The 13,642-nt window shown below is 37.0% G+C and overlaps 2 protein-coding genes across 7 annotated transcripts in view; both read left to right on the top strand.

Moving 5' to 3' along the window:
- Positions 1-3,826, top strand: part of ttll10 (tubulin tyrosine ligase-like family, member 10) — a 32,899-nt gene extending 29,073 nt beyond the window's left edge. For 3 of the 6 annotated variants that reach the window (XM_079588645.1, XM_079588644.1, XM_079588641.1), the window contains exons 9-12: positions 23-163; positions 584-700; positions 2,410-2,503; positions 2,786-3,825. In XM_079588645.1, coding sequence (XP_079444771.1) covers positions 23-163; positions 584-700; positions 2,410-2,503; positions 2,786-3,561 — 1,128 coding nt within the window. In that variant the 3' untranslated portion in view covers positions 3,562-3,825. Of the gene's footprint in view, positions 1-22; positions 164-583; positions 701-2,409; positions 2,504-2,785 lie in introns of all 6 variants that reach the window. The other 3 variants (XM_079588643.1, XM_079588642.1, XM_079588646.1) reach the window with 2 other exon arrangements.
- A 1,754-nt stretch (positions 3,827-5,580) lies between these two features.
- Positions 5,581-12,041, top strand: LOC306985725 (putative pleckstrin homology domain-containing family N member 1). The gene is made up of 12 exons (XM_079588309.1): positions 5,581-6,125; positions 7,331-7,430; positions 7,827-7,877; positions 8,012-8,155; positions 8,348-8,434; positions 8,520-8,601; positions 8,739-8,875; positions 9,053-9,199; positions 9,294-9,380; positions 10,472-10,547; positions 11,386-11,462; positions 11,631-12,041. Exons 1-12 carry the CDS (start codon positions 6,037-6,039, stop codon positions 11,700-11,702), a joined length of 1,149 nt encoding a protein of 382 aa, XP_079444435.1. The 5' UTR covers positions 5,581-6,036; the 3' UTR covers positions 11,703-12,041.
- Positions 12,042-13,642: the final 1,601 nt, after the last annotated feature.

The raw sequence follows: 13,642 nt of genomic DNA, 5'->3' as shown, positions 1-13,642 counted from the left end.
TACAATTTGTCCTTTGTTGCAGTACATGCAGAAGAAAAACCCTCTCTACAGCCTGCTAAAAGAGGAGACCGTTTGGTCCATGGAGCGCTTCAATACATACATTAATGAGACATACATGCTGTCAAAGGGTCTGCCCAAAGATTGGGCTCTGGGTCCTTTCGCAGTGAGTTTGATACTTTTTCACACATCAAAGAGGCAATATCCTCAAAACATTTCTATAGAAGTATATAATAAGTGAAAATCAAAAAGATCGAGTGAAAATATCTGTTAACCTGATTTAGTAGAAAGGTCTATAAGCTATCTTTCAAAATAATGTCTGCATGTAGTTTAATTCAAACTACTTGAAAGGATGCAGATTTCCTGTTGTCATGGTAACAATGGTTTTGGGAGTAGATGAAATATTAAAAGGGAAGCTCATCAAATTTATTGAGAAAGATGAAACTGAATAGGAAAATAAAGATGTGGTAAATTAAAGGCAGTATTTTATCTCGGAGCTCAAAACAAAATTACATTTTTGACAGGCGAATATGAACTCTAAAACTAATATTTCAGTAACTAAACTAAATGTTTTGTCATTCTGCAGAAAAGGATGCAAACTGTCATCATGCAGTGCTTTCAAGCTGTCAAAGCCAAGCTGGACTGCAAACTTGGTTACTTTGACCTAATTGGCTGTGACTTCATGATTGATGAGGATTTCAAGGTGAGACACAAACGAGTGTTTATATAGAGACTTCAAGAATGGAAGTGTGTGTGTGTGTGTGTGTTTGTGTTTGTGTGTGTGTGTGTGTGTGTGTGTGTGTGTGTGTGTGTGTGTGTGTGTGTGTGTGTGTGTGTGTGTGTGTGTGTGTGTGTGTGTGTGGAAGCCTGACAGGCTTAACGGAGTCAGACACAGGAGATTAGTTTTAGAATTATCCACCGAATGTGCTAAGACGCATTACAAACATAAAGTCTTTATTTATCTCTTCTGTAATCTAATCCTCTTTAGTTTCTTCAAGACAATTATGATACAGTTTTTAATGCTGGCATGATTCTCTGGAAACATGATGTTCAGAGGCCAGTATTGTCCCCCTATGGAGCATCCTAAATTCAATCCCTGCCAAGCAGTTGCCAGGCAACCCGTGTACTGTCAGCGTAAACATGCGTTCCCCAGGCCAGGCACATTCTGGTCTCCAGGTTACCAGATCATGGATTCACACATAACAACCAACAACATTTATATCGGAAGATATTACACAGCATACTTATAAAATAAGACTATAACTAGTGCTAGTTTATAGTCCTTTTAAAGCATTGCATTGAAGTATTCACACTGAACATTTCTTCCTCAGTGAGATGTGTACTTCACACTCAGTGTCAGTGTGTAATCTTGTCACACTGTTTCCTCTTCACTGATCACAAGAAAAAAAATGTGTTCGTTGTACATATTTGTGCTTTAGCCGAAATATGCATTTACATATTTTACTGTAAAATTAATATAGCAATTTGAGTAGGGTAAGACTGCCATCTACTGTTAAAAGTGTGTCTCAGAAAGTAAACTGTAATGTGTTGCAGGGTTTTTGTTGGTACTCATATGGAAAAAGGGTGACATGTTAACGAAGGTTACATTTTCTTTCCTTTTCTTTTTTTTACTAGATGTAATTTCTCTTTATTTTATTGCATTAGATCCATGCATAGTTATTTAGATCATTTACAGAATTACCTATTTCCGTGGCATTATATAGCCTATTATATATTGTGGCAAACAGTAGGCTACAAGTTAAAAATTTGGAAACGGTACTTTTTATATTTTTGAAAGTAGTCTCTTATGATTATCAAGCCTGCATTTATTTGATAAAAAATACAGAAAATAAACTGTAATATTGTGAAGTATTATACAATTTAAAATAATGGTTTTCTGTTATACGTTAAAATATAATTTATTTATGTGATGCAAAGCTGATGCTTTACCAGTGTACACTGTCACATGGTTCTTCAGAAATCATTCTAATATGCAGATTATATGCTACAAAAAGTTCCATTTGAAATAAATGCTGTTCTTTTTTAACTTTTTATTCATTAACAAATCCTGAAAAAAGTATCACAGGTTATAAAAAAATATTAAGCAACAGAACTGTTTCCAAAATGTATTTAAAAAAATCAGCATATCAGAATGATTTCTACTATTAGAATGATTAGAATGATAATGTTAGAATGATTTCTAACTTTTGACTGTGTGTGTGTGTGTGTGTGTGTGTGTGTGTGTGTGTGTGTGTGTGTGTGTGTGTGTTATACATAATGGCTTTCTAATGGCACATAAAGTGTGTTTTGATGTTTCAACTACAAAATATGGTCACCTTAAGAAAAGAGATTGTTTGTATCTTTGTATCGTGAGAAGTCACTTGCTTGTGATGTGGTGGTTGTTTTGGGCAGGTCTGGTTGCTTGAGATGAACTGTAACCCTGCCCTGCATACTAACTGTGAAGTACTGAAAGATGTGATCCCACAGACAGTCACTGAGACACTTGGTGAGCTATTTGTTTCACTAAATAATAACTCAGAATGCACAAAATATATTTAACCCAAACATATACATATTCAGACAATTATGTCCAAACAAATGTGTTTTAAAGTGCAATGTATCAACAGTGTGAAATTTCATGGCATTCTAAATGAGATAGAAAACCTTGTTCTAGTTTGTTAGAATAATGTGTGAAAGCTGTGAAAATATATTGCTTGTGATGATACTGTACATGATTTAAAAAAGGTGTGACAACACGTGCTGTAGATATGACATCCTTTCATTTCAGACCTTTCTTTGGAAATCTTTAATAAGTCTTGCTGTGGACTGAAACTGCTTCCTCTAAACAGTCGAAGAGAGTTTCTATTGCTGTACGGTGGTGAGACTGCGGCCATTACCAAACAGAGGCAAAACAAAACCACCGGGCCCAAAACCCTCCACCAGAAAAGCTGCTCCACCCACGATAACACAGATAAAACTGTTGCTTTTGAAACACAAACAGGGAAATCAACTAATAGGTACAGCAAGTGTTCTGAAACTCAAGCCAAATGTCCTTTCCCATCCACCGCGGTCCACTCTTCCTCTGTTTTGTCCAATACCAGCCCACCTTCACACCAGCCTGTGGAGTTACCAATGAAACAACATTCAACAGTAGCAGCTATATCACGGGTTGCAACATCCAAAGCTCAAGAAACAAGCCAGCCTCGACCATACCAGTCCAGACCTGTCCGTGCACGTGTGGAGTTGCATCTCAGCAAGTGCACCTGGCATCAACCTGCAGTGATATCCAACCTTAACGTGCCTCCACAGCCGGTGAGAAGTGCTATCATGTCATTGTCTACACCAGCCCTGAGCAAAGGCTCAAACCACACACAAAGACTTGGAACTCAAGGCTGGCAGACAGACAAAATTATGCATATGAGTTATAACCTAAAGATGTCCAAGATTCAATTGGCTGAGCCATACTCCCTCCACACTGTGGGGACAGAAAAGCCCAAAGAAAAGAAAAAGGAAGATGAAACTGCACTTTTACATCAAAAGAGTTATTATAAGGGCTTCTTCTAAAAAAAAAAAATCAGAATTTGCTTCTGCTTATGACTAATGTTGTTCCTCATCGCCAGAAGCATCATATATTTAAACTGATGCTCCTGCGGATTTTGTTGTTGTTGTATTATTTACATCACCCATTTATATCTCATACATCATCTATCCTCCCTCATACCCCTCAAAACTCTTGACTTTGATCTGTGGAAAGCAAAATGAGTTAAACTTATTAAAATGCCAAAGCTGCTTCTTTTTTTCAAACAATAAAAATGCATGGTTAATAGTGAGTCTGACTAAAGTCTGTGTAACTACATTATTTATTATATATACCCTACCTTTCAAAGGTTTGGGGTTGGTAAAAATGTTTAAATGCTTTTAATAGAAGTCACTTGCTCACCAAGGCTGCATTTATTTGGTAAAAAAAAAAAATCCAGTAAAAACAGATTAACAAAATAAATGTTTAAATTTAGAAAATGTAATTTATTCCTCAAGTTGAGTTTTCCATTACTCCAGTCGTCAGTCTAATGTGCTCAAGAAACATTTCTCATTATTATCAATGTTGAAAACAGTTGTGTTGCTCAATATTTTTGTGGAAACTGTGATCACATTTTTTTTTTAGGATTCTTTGATGAATAAAAGGTCAAAAGTACATTGACATATTTTAAAAAAAGTTGAAATATACATTTTTTGTAGTATTTTCACTTTTGATCAATTTACGTCATCCTTGCTTCATAAAAGTATTAATTTCTTTAAAAACAAATCTTAATGACCCTACTAACAATACCCTTAACTGTCACCTGTTAACTACCCCCCCCCCCCCCCCCCCTTTGAGCATAGATGTAAAAATGCACTGAAACGACGTCAGAGTTTGACACGGAAGAGAAGAACTTGTTGAATAAAGTCGTTATTTTTGTTTTGTTTTTCGCACAAAAAGTATTCTCGTCGCTTCATAACATTGGTTGAACCACTGTCACATGGAATATTTTAACAATGTCTTTACTACACTGGCCGTTGAAAGTGGTGATTGCATTGCAAGTCATGGCAGGGTCAGAAAGTTCTGGGATTTCATCACAAATATCTTAATTTGTGTTCTGAAGATGACAAAGGGTTTGGAATGGCACTAACCCTTTTGGTGAACTAACCAGATTCATGAAAACAGACCAAAGGTCGGTCTCTTTATAAAGAAGACACTCAGCAGATTATTGCTGAAGTGAAACCACTTCATAAAGTTTCAATTTACTGCAAAGCAAATGTACTGTTCTAAACAGTTTTTTATGTTATACAAAATATACGTATTTTTTTAAACATTTCTTACTTTAAAAATGCTATACAATCAAAGCCATATGGCTAACTAAGATAACAAATTTTGAAGTTGATATCACAAAAATGTAAGTTGAGATGTAAATGTAAGATGTTGTTTAGGCGCTAAACATTTTTTTTATACATTCTCCTACATTTCTGTCACTATATCACTTATATGCCAAATATGGAACCTTGAGTCTCAAACCTTTCCAATGATATGTTTTGTCAAGATTAGAAAAGTTTTTATTACAAGAAATTTGTAATATAAACCATGACACGGCTAGCAGGACAGAGAGGGGTTGCTCTCTCTAAGTGTAAAACAACACCACTAGACTAACACATCTTTAAGCTTTGAAGAAACATGCTAAGCTGCTGGGGAGGTTAGGTCTTATTTAGTGTCACATAGAAAGACAGTATCACTTCATCTTTCACATATTGACACAGAAAAATTAAGCATAGCGCTCCTGTTCTGCTGTTCATAACCACAATTTCAACAAAGCAGTTAAGTTTTGAAGGGATTTTGAATGTTCTCTTTGACTAAAGGTCAGAAAACCACATATTTTTTGTCTGTGGTGTTTTTGTTGGTGGCAGCCGCAAGACCCTCCTTCTTCCTCCATCTGTAGCACATGCGACAAAACAAACACCTGATTAGACCTCTACACTCCTCCCTGCACCAATAAACACATTTGACACACAGTTTGAGATTCAGCTGCAGTTTTGTTGTTGTGGTTACTCTTTGCCTACTTTTGTGTGTTGACTTCATGAGGTGTAATCATAATCTTAAGTGGTATTTGCTTTATTGATGCTGCTTGCATTCCACGTGCGAAAATCGAAACAAACCGTTCAATGCTTTCAAGCTCACAGATGAAACAGTGAAGTGAGGAAGTTGTGTTGCCCTCTGTCGCGTCACTGCTGATAGCAACAGGAAGAAATAGTGCAGCATTTGTGTGTAACTGCTGTGCTTGGTAGTTTCATACACCTCTCTTGCTCCTCTTCATTGGCTCCCACCGTTGGCTTCGGTTCAATGTCAAGACACTTCATTCAGGCTTCTTTGCATCTCATTCTTGAACCCTGCTTATAGTCTGTTGGGGTGTGGGGCGTGTGGGGGTGACCAGATGGCCCTCAGTGTGTAGTTTAGAGGAGAAGCCATTGGGGACGTGTGTGCGGAAAAGAGTGGTAAGGTGCAGACAAGCTATGGGATGCTGCAGTGTGACCCAGAGGAATACGGGAACTGATGAAGTGGGCCCAGATGAGATCGAACTCCTGGAAATCAACAATGCAGGGTAAGAGATTGACTGCCGCATGGTTGTTGTTTTTTGCTCATGCATTTCGGTTGAAAGCCAGGCTCTTGCGTGGACAGAATATACTTAGAACTTCCTCCTTTCAGAGTGTTAGGTAATGTTTGATAACATTTTGAAAACCGCAAAGGGTTAGTTGTTCAGAATCATGTGGATGTTAAAATGGAAGTGGCTGTCTTTGGAGTTGTGAATGTTTGAATTTGTTTTACATGTATTCTTAGGGTGATGGTTTTTATGGTAAGAAACCATGTGACAGTTTCAGTTTTAGCCCGTAAGCAATTTATAGAGACCCCCTCTTCAGCGTCAAACCATTCTGCTTGATTCGGTCTGTCTTAAATTGGTCTGATGAAACTGTGTGAAACATCTTGAGCTTCTTGTGTAAGTTGTAGTTGTCTTATTCCCCTCACAATGATGGTGTTTACCGTGGATGGGCAGCAGACTTGCAGCTAGATCTCATTAGATCCTCTCATACAACAAATGAGGCAGAACTAATGTAACTAGTATAGCTAATTAAAGGAGCCAAGTGTGTTTGAGCAGTCTGGTGTCTTACTCCAGGCTGGAAGCCTCAATCCTCTCATTAGGAGACTGTAGGGATTAGAGTGGGAGTTAATCAGAGCTCATAAGCTTTATGTGGCCAAACTAGCAGAAAAACGGGGATCAGACAACGGCCAATCTGCAGAAATAAACGCAGGTTGTTAATATGCAGATATGCAACTGCGTCAGGGATGAAAACATGGTTTGTTTGGGGTAATTACAATGTTAAATCGCTCATTTTGTGGGTAATGGTCTTGCAATATACCCGTTAAAGTGTGTTCTGAGTGTTAAAGAGACAGGCCTATTGAGGGTCAGATGGCGGATGTCTGCTTGTCATTCACCACCCACAGTAAGCTGCTTAAGTCTGAGCACTTCCCCAGCAAGCAGTATATGTAAAAGCAGCGGGAACTTAGGGTCTGGAGATGAAATAAGTAACATTTGGGGAACAAACTTTATACAAAGGTCAATAGTATGAATCAGAAGTGCCCACTCAATCACAGAAAATAGGTTACTTCCACGTTGCTACATCAGGTGAAAGTCTCTCCCACTAAATCTATCATACAGCGCACAGCAATTTGCATTGTGTTTCTTAAATCCTCATCTGTTATGCTGCAAGATAAAGTGATTTGACACTGTTTAGCCATCTGCGGTTTCAGGCTCTGGAGTCTCTCTGAAAGCAGACTCCAAATTTCCACAAGGAATGGCACAGATGAAGGTCCTCATCGTTGTCCTTCTGTGAGGCACCTGAAGCAGGAGGTGAGCCAGTCAACAGGAAGTTGCAATGGGTGTAGCTATGTTTCCAAAGAAACAAACAAAAAAAGACAACATGCAGAGAAAACAAAAGAGAAACAACAGTGGCTCTAAAAATTTGTTGGACACTTAAAAATCTATGAATATTTCTAAATTACACAAAAGAGCAAAGCAACTGGCTTTTATTTTAAACAAAATGTGCATCATTGATGTGTAAATGCCACTTTTTATATTTTATACATAATTCTATAACAACTGGACATGTTTTGCTTAGGTGCATTAAAGTATCTAAATACATTTTGGAGCCACTGTATTCACATAGATCTAGATTAATGTAATGTCTGCACTTAATTAGAGTTTTATCAATTTCATCTCCATTTTTGCATCTGTGTCTTGTGCAAGGAACCGGATCCTGTATCTGTCAGGAACCAAACTAAACACAACCATTCACAAGTATGTCTTCAGCAGCTTCCAAATAAATAAATAAATAAAATAATCATCTGTGCATTTGTCAACATTACATGCTCTTTATATAGCATTATAGGGTGATTTTTTTTTATTATTATTTTTGTATTTCTTTTTCTCAGCTTGTGGTTTGGGGCTGGACAAAAAAAGAGCTCCATCACAGGCTGTACACTCATCCAATCAGAGAGTGGGAAGGACAGGCACCACACACCTATGGAGACATTATCCACTCATCTTCTGTGTATTTACACAGTGGATACACAAAGGTAACAATTCAACAAAATTGCTTCAGTTCACGTGCCAAACTACACTAAACTATAATGAAGATGCCTTTTGATTTGCTTAGTGGCAATTAAGATTTTTTTTTTGGGACGATTTGAGGAGATGAATTAATATTTTTGCATATGTCCAACTTTATGAGTAACTGTAATTTGTATGCATTATTATGTCGTCTGCAGGCTATGAGCGAAAGATATCTGGTTTTATTTTCCTTCCATTTGTTAATCCTCGCTTTGGACAGTGCTAATCGTGAATTTATTTATGAGGTAAGACTCTTTAGGAATAAGGAATAAGGAAATATGAAACGATGTGAGCTTCACTTTAAACTGCCATCTGTGTTTCGTCACGCAGGGCATTCTTCCTCTCTCTGCCATTGAGGTGCATCTGATCTCACAGCTGGACCCCAGTTCTCCACATATGTTTGAGATTAGCGGTGAGAGCCCCTAAAAAAAACACACACAAAAAAAAAAACACAACAACTTAAATCTCTAAATTAAACCCTGATTATGAGAATTTTTAAGTCACAAAAATATTTGATCATGGTACACCTATATTTATGATATACTCTAGGCCCTATGGTGGACTCAAAGATCTTCATTTGTACTAGTGCTGCTGAAAAAAATGCCTGGATGGAGAACATTGAGGAAAGGAGATACAAATCCCTAAGGCAACAGCTGAGCCCGTCCCATAGTGCTCTCTCATACCTGGTACATCTTATTCAGCCTTGTACTGCATACCTGGAATATACAGGACTTATAAAACATGGTCAAATATATTTGTTCCTGAATGAACATTGGTTATGTTTGCCTAAATAACCAGATAAGTAAAACAGAATTAGGATCTTTCACATCATTGCTCATACAGTTTTATTTCCACTTTTCCAGGTGCCATGTGATGAAAACTGGAAGAAGGAGGAGCTTAAAAGGTACTTACTGCGGTCTCCGATCTTGCAATGGGAGGGGACGCCCATTCAGCACATGGGCTATCCGAAATACCTTTCATTGGTGCACATCAGCAACATATACACACAGGTCAGGCTATAGACTATAAATACAGAGTAGTGTCCATGTAATTCAGGATGGTATTAAACAGGCCTCTTTCAAACAACTGGATCGGCTTTTGCAGGGACCTCAGGAGCGTTTGCTTGTGCTCTTCCCGTTTGACCTCCTCATTCTATCTCTCGACTGTCATCATGTTCGTGTGAAATATGAGGTAAGATAATTTTTCGGATTGAACAACAAGCCATACAGAACACTGCATATCAGCAATATGTCTGCAACTACAGTATGAGCCATAGACATTTGGCAGCCTCAGTACACTCTTTAAAATAAAGGTTCCAATAGTGGTTTTTCACAGTGAAGCCATAGAGGAACCAATTTTACTTCTTCGAAGAACCTTTCAAAAAAATCTAAACAAACTTTTTCCACTATTGAAGAGTTAGTTCACCCAAAAATGATTTGTCAGTAATTACTCACCCTCATGTTGTTCCAGTTCATCTTCAGAACAGAAATTAAGATATTTTTTTATTAAATCTGAGAGCTGTCTCACTCCTCCATAGGCTTCTATTGTAATTGAAACTTGCCGGCTCAGAAAGTTACTAAAAACATCGTTAAAATAGTCCAAGTGACTACAGTGGCACAACCTTAAGTTCATCAAGTGATAAGAATACTTTTTGTGCGCAAAAAAATAAAAAATAAAAATAACGACTTTATTCAACAATTCATTTTCTTCTGGATAGGCCTCTGAGTGAGTTCACGTGTAACTCAACCCTTCTGTGTTGTATGTCAGAACGTAGGCTCACTATTGGCCAGCATCACACACGTGACCAGCGTCGGCCAATAGTGAGCCTACATTCTGACGTACAACCCAGAAGCCTGCGCTACGAGAACAGATTGGAACAACATGAGGGTGGGTAATTACTGACAGAATTTTTATTTTTGGGTGACCGATCCCTTTAAGAACCTTTTGTAGAATGGAAAATGTCCATGCTGTTAAAGGTTCTTCATGGAAGCATTGATGCCAATAAAGAACCTTTATTTTTAGGAGTGTAAGTCCATATAATTTGAACCCTATTTAATTGAAAAGTTAACAAGTTAAAAGGTGCCAAAGTGCTGTTTATAGGCTTCTGATTCTTAAAAAAAGTAAACAAAGGACCTTCTGGCCACCATTATTGTCATTTTTGATCTCAGTTTAAGTGATTCTTCTACATTAATACAATAAACAAACATTTAATTTAGATTCAAATATAGGACTGTCACTATTGTATACATCACAGCACTGAGTTGTATTGTTTTATACTGAAGGGTCGTCTGCCACTAAAGAGCATCAAAGCCATGGAAAGATCGGCACTACCTGGCAGACTGGAGTTTGAACTCACAGGTATGTATCTTTCTGAACAAATACATTACTCTCATATTCCAACACAACATTAGGACATTACCTCTCAATTGTATTTAATATAAATAATTTAAGTTTAATATATATAGGCCTAATATACAATACTGAAGAGCAATTTAAATGTGCAGCTTTGGCTCTGTTTTGGACAGCACATATTGTCACAGAGTGTGACATACATATACATAATCTTACATCACCCACTGTGTTTGTGTTTGTGTTTGTGTCTGTGGTAATGGTCTACTCTTTTTAATCACACATCAGTGCTGTTTATCTGTATTGCATTTCACTATGACTTGTCATGAGAACCCAGGAAATAATCGTGCATGATATGTAACCATTGGGGTTACTTCTTAGCTGTGCAGTTTGCTGGGGGTTTTATGATATACTATATATTATCATATATTGGTCTTTCATAAACATTAAGAAAGCCAAAGTTGGATACATTGCATGATTTGTTGTTCTACGAAGTCAGAAATCAAGTGATCTGTGGTAGTCATGTAGAGATGCTTGTGACTCACCTTCTGAAAATAGCCATGTGATGATAAACAACACACTCAGACTGGCTTCTCAATGTTCCTCTTATCGCCTGAATTATATAAAAAAGTCATTACACCAAGTTATAGAACTGACAGGTAAATAACTTGATAAAATTATCAGAAGCTTTTGTTTAAAAAATAGGAGCTGTGATTAATGTTGGCCACTTCATAGTTCTTCTTCTATACACAGATTTCAAGCCACATACCAACTTCACACAAGTGTGTTTTCTAAACTGTTGTCGGCCTATAATCTTTATGCTGATCTGGAGTGATGTATTTTCCAGGTGAACTGATGGAGCCTCTGCTTGTCTCCTGTATTTACCCTGAGGACTATCAAAGCTGGATCTTCCAGTTACAACAGGCAAGACTGCAGTCTTCGGATTTTAAACTGTTTGAATTAAAGACAAGATAATGATCATTATAGTAAAACTAATTACTTTAGAGTTTACCACACTTTATGAGATGTAAATGCCGCCTAAACATTATTGATACAATAAATTTGAATATTTTTTTTCCCCATCTCCCGCAGCCTGATAAAGTGGCAGATTCATTGTCACATCACACCCCTCCACCTCTGATGCCGAAGAAGCGCAGAAGCTGAGGATGATGACGGATGAGGATTAAAATGTTGTAAACATCATAAATACTCCCATCATTCATTGTGCCCAATGAAAGCTGCTGATGACAAATGATGAACATTTTACTGTTGCATTTTACTCATAAGTAACAAATCTCTTCATTGCTCGTGAGGAAAATCTTCAATAGCTTGCAAACTCAACAGGTTTAGACATTCTGCTCCATTTCAGTAGCCTAAATATCTGTTTCTGAGGTAGTGAAAAGAAAACAGGCCTCACATATGCACAAATACAGTAAGTACAATGTATAACATTAATATAAAAGGTTTTGTGAGATGTAATAAACTGTTTTAATTATAAATTAATTCCAAGGTCTTGTATTTGTGAGCTAAAGAAACTTTACATTAACTGTCAGAATACACATCCTCTACAAAATAGCAATTTAAACAAACATTCAACAGCAACATCTTTAAAACTATCCACAATGTGGAAACATTTCTCCTTTTTTTTCCCCCATAACAATAAACAGCATTCAAGTGATTCACATTAGGCTATATAATTTGTAATTAACTTCCTAATTGTCAGACAATTGGGCAGAACAGACAAGCTCAGGCAGAGTCAGAGAGTAACTAATATTTTCCTTCACTAGTTTCTCCTGCTCTCTGTCACCCTTTATCTTTCTTCCTGTTATCTCTTGCTGTGGGAAGGTAGAAGGCAGCAGTTGAACATATGAAGACTTTAAATGATTTGAAACTTTTTTCTAGAATGATCATTTTTTATCAAGCTTATGTTTATGTTCAGTTATTTCACTTTAATTGCAAGGAAAATTGCCTATTAATTGTCATTAAAGTGAAATTACTGAACTTAAATATACAAGCTTGATAAAAATGCTAATTTTATAAGAAAATTTCAGATGGAATTTAGAGGCTTTTGCATCTGAAGACTTCAGGCAGAATGCTAAGTTTTACCTTCCCGCGCCTCGCCAGAAGATGGCGTCCACAGTGAAATCATACAGGAGTACGTTCCTTTGCTTTTAAAATAATAAATAGTTTGATTGCGGTTTATTCAAGGTAGTTGACCGATTTCAAGATAGATCGTTTCATTATTATAACTTACCAGGTAAGTAATGATTATTATATTATAAGTAGACTGTAGGGAATAGTGAATGAGGGATTTGAAACCTGTACAAGACAAAACGAGACTCTAGACAAGCCTTTTGGTTTGTAAACAATCTCTTGAAAACAAAAAGATTAGGAATGATGTCGGAAGCCCCAGGGCTAAATTTTGTGGATTGAGAAAACCAGTTAATGAAATAAAAAGGATCAGGGAAATATTTAGGCCTATCAGACACTGAAATACCAAATTATTTGTTTACCATATGCAAACCACTAGGATGTCTCCATCTTCATCAAAGTAAATGGTTATATACTATGACCATCATAGTAATTTGAAAGAATTGAAAAATAGTCAAATTAACCTGGGTTCTCAATCCAGTCATTGTATTATTGGTCAAGCCTAATGAGTGTTGTTGCAGATTACTGTCAGCAGAGGGCCGCATGTTAAATGTCTACAAACAGTAAAGAAGGCAGAGGAAAATATACAAAATATCAATTATAAACAATAAAATTACATCAAATCACATGACACATCCCAGGGTACACCAGGGATGTAAATCAGTTTATGTGCTACTTTAGGATTCTATATTTTTCAGGCATTTTTTTTTTTTTTTTGATTATTCAATATTTGAATATACCTGCATGTAGCAGTTATACATTGCCACGATAAATCTTTAAGTCTACAAGCCTGCACAGCACCTAGCGAGACACTAAGTCAAGAACAGCAGAGGTACAACTTCAGGATCGCCCCAGGCCAGACTTTAACTTTCATCCTTTTGATTACCAGCCACAATTTGTACCCACTTCAGACATGGCTTTGGTGTGTTGCCAAACAGGCATACTGACATACT

Source organism: Phoxinus phoxinus, assembly GCF_949152265.1.
Source record: "Phoxinus phoxinus genome assembly, chromosome: 18".
NCBI classification, from domain to species: domain Eukaryota; kingdom Metazoa; phylum Chordata; class Actinopteri; order Cypriniformes; family Leuciscidae; genus Phoxinus; species Phoxinus phoxinus.
Note: the sequence above shows the minus strand (reverse complement) of the source record. Positions and strands in the feature narration are given on the sequence as shown.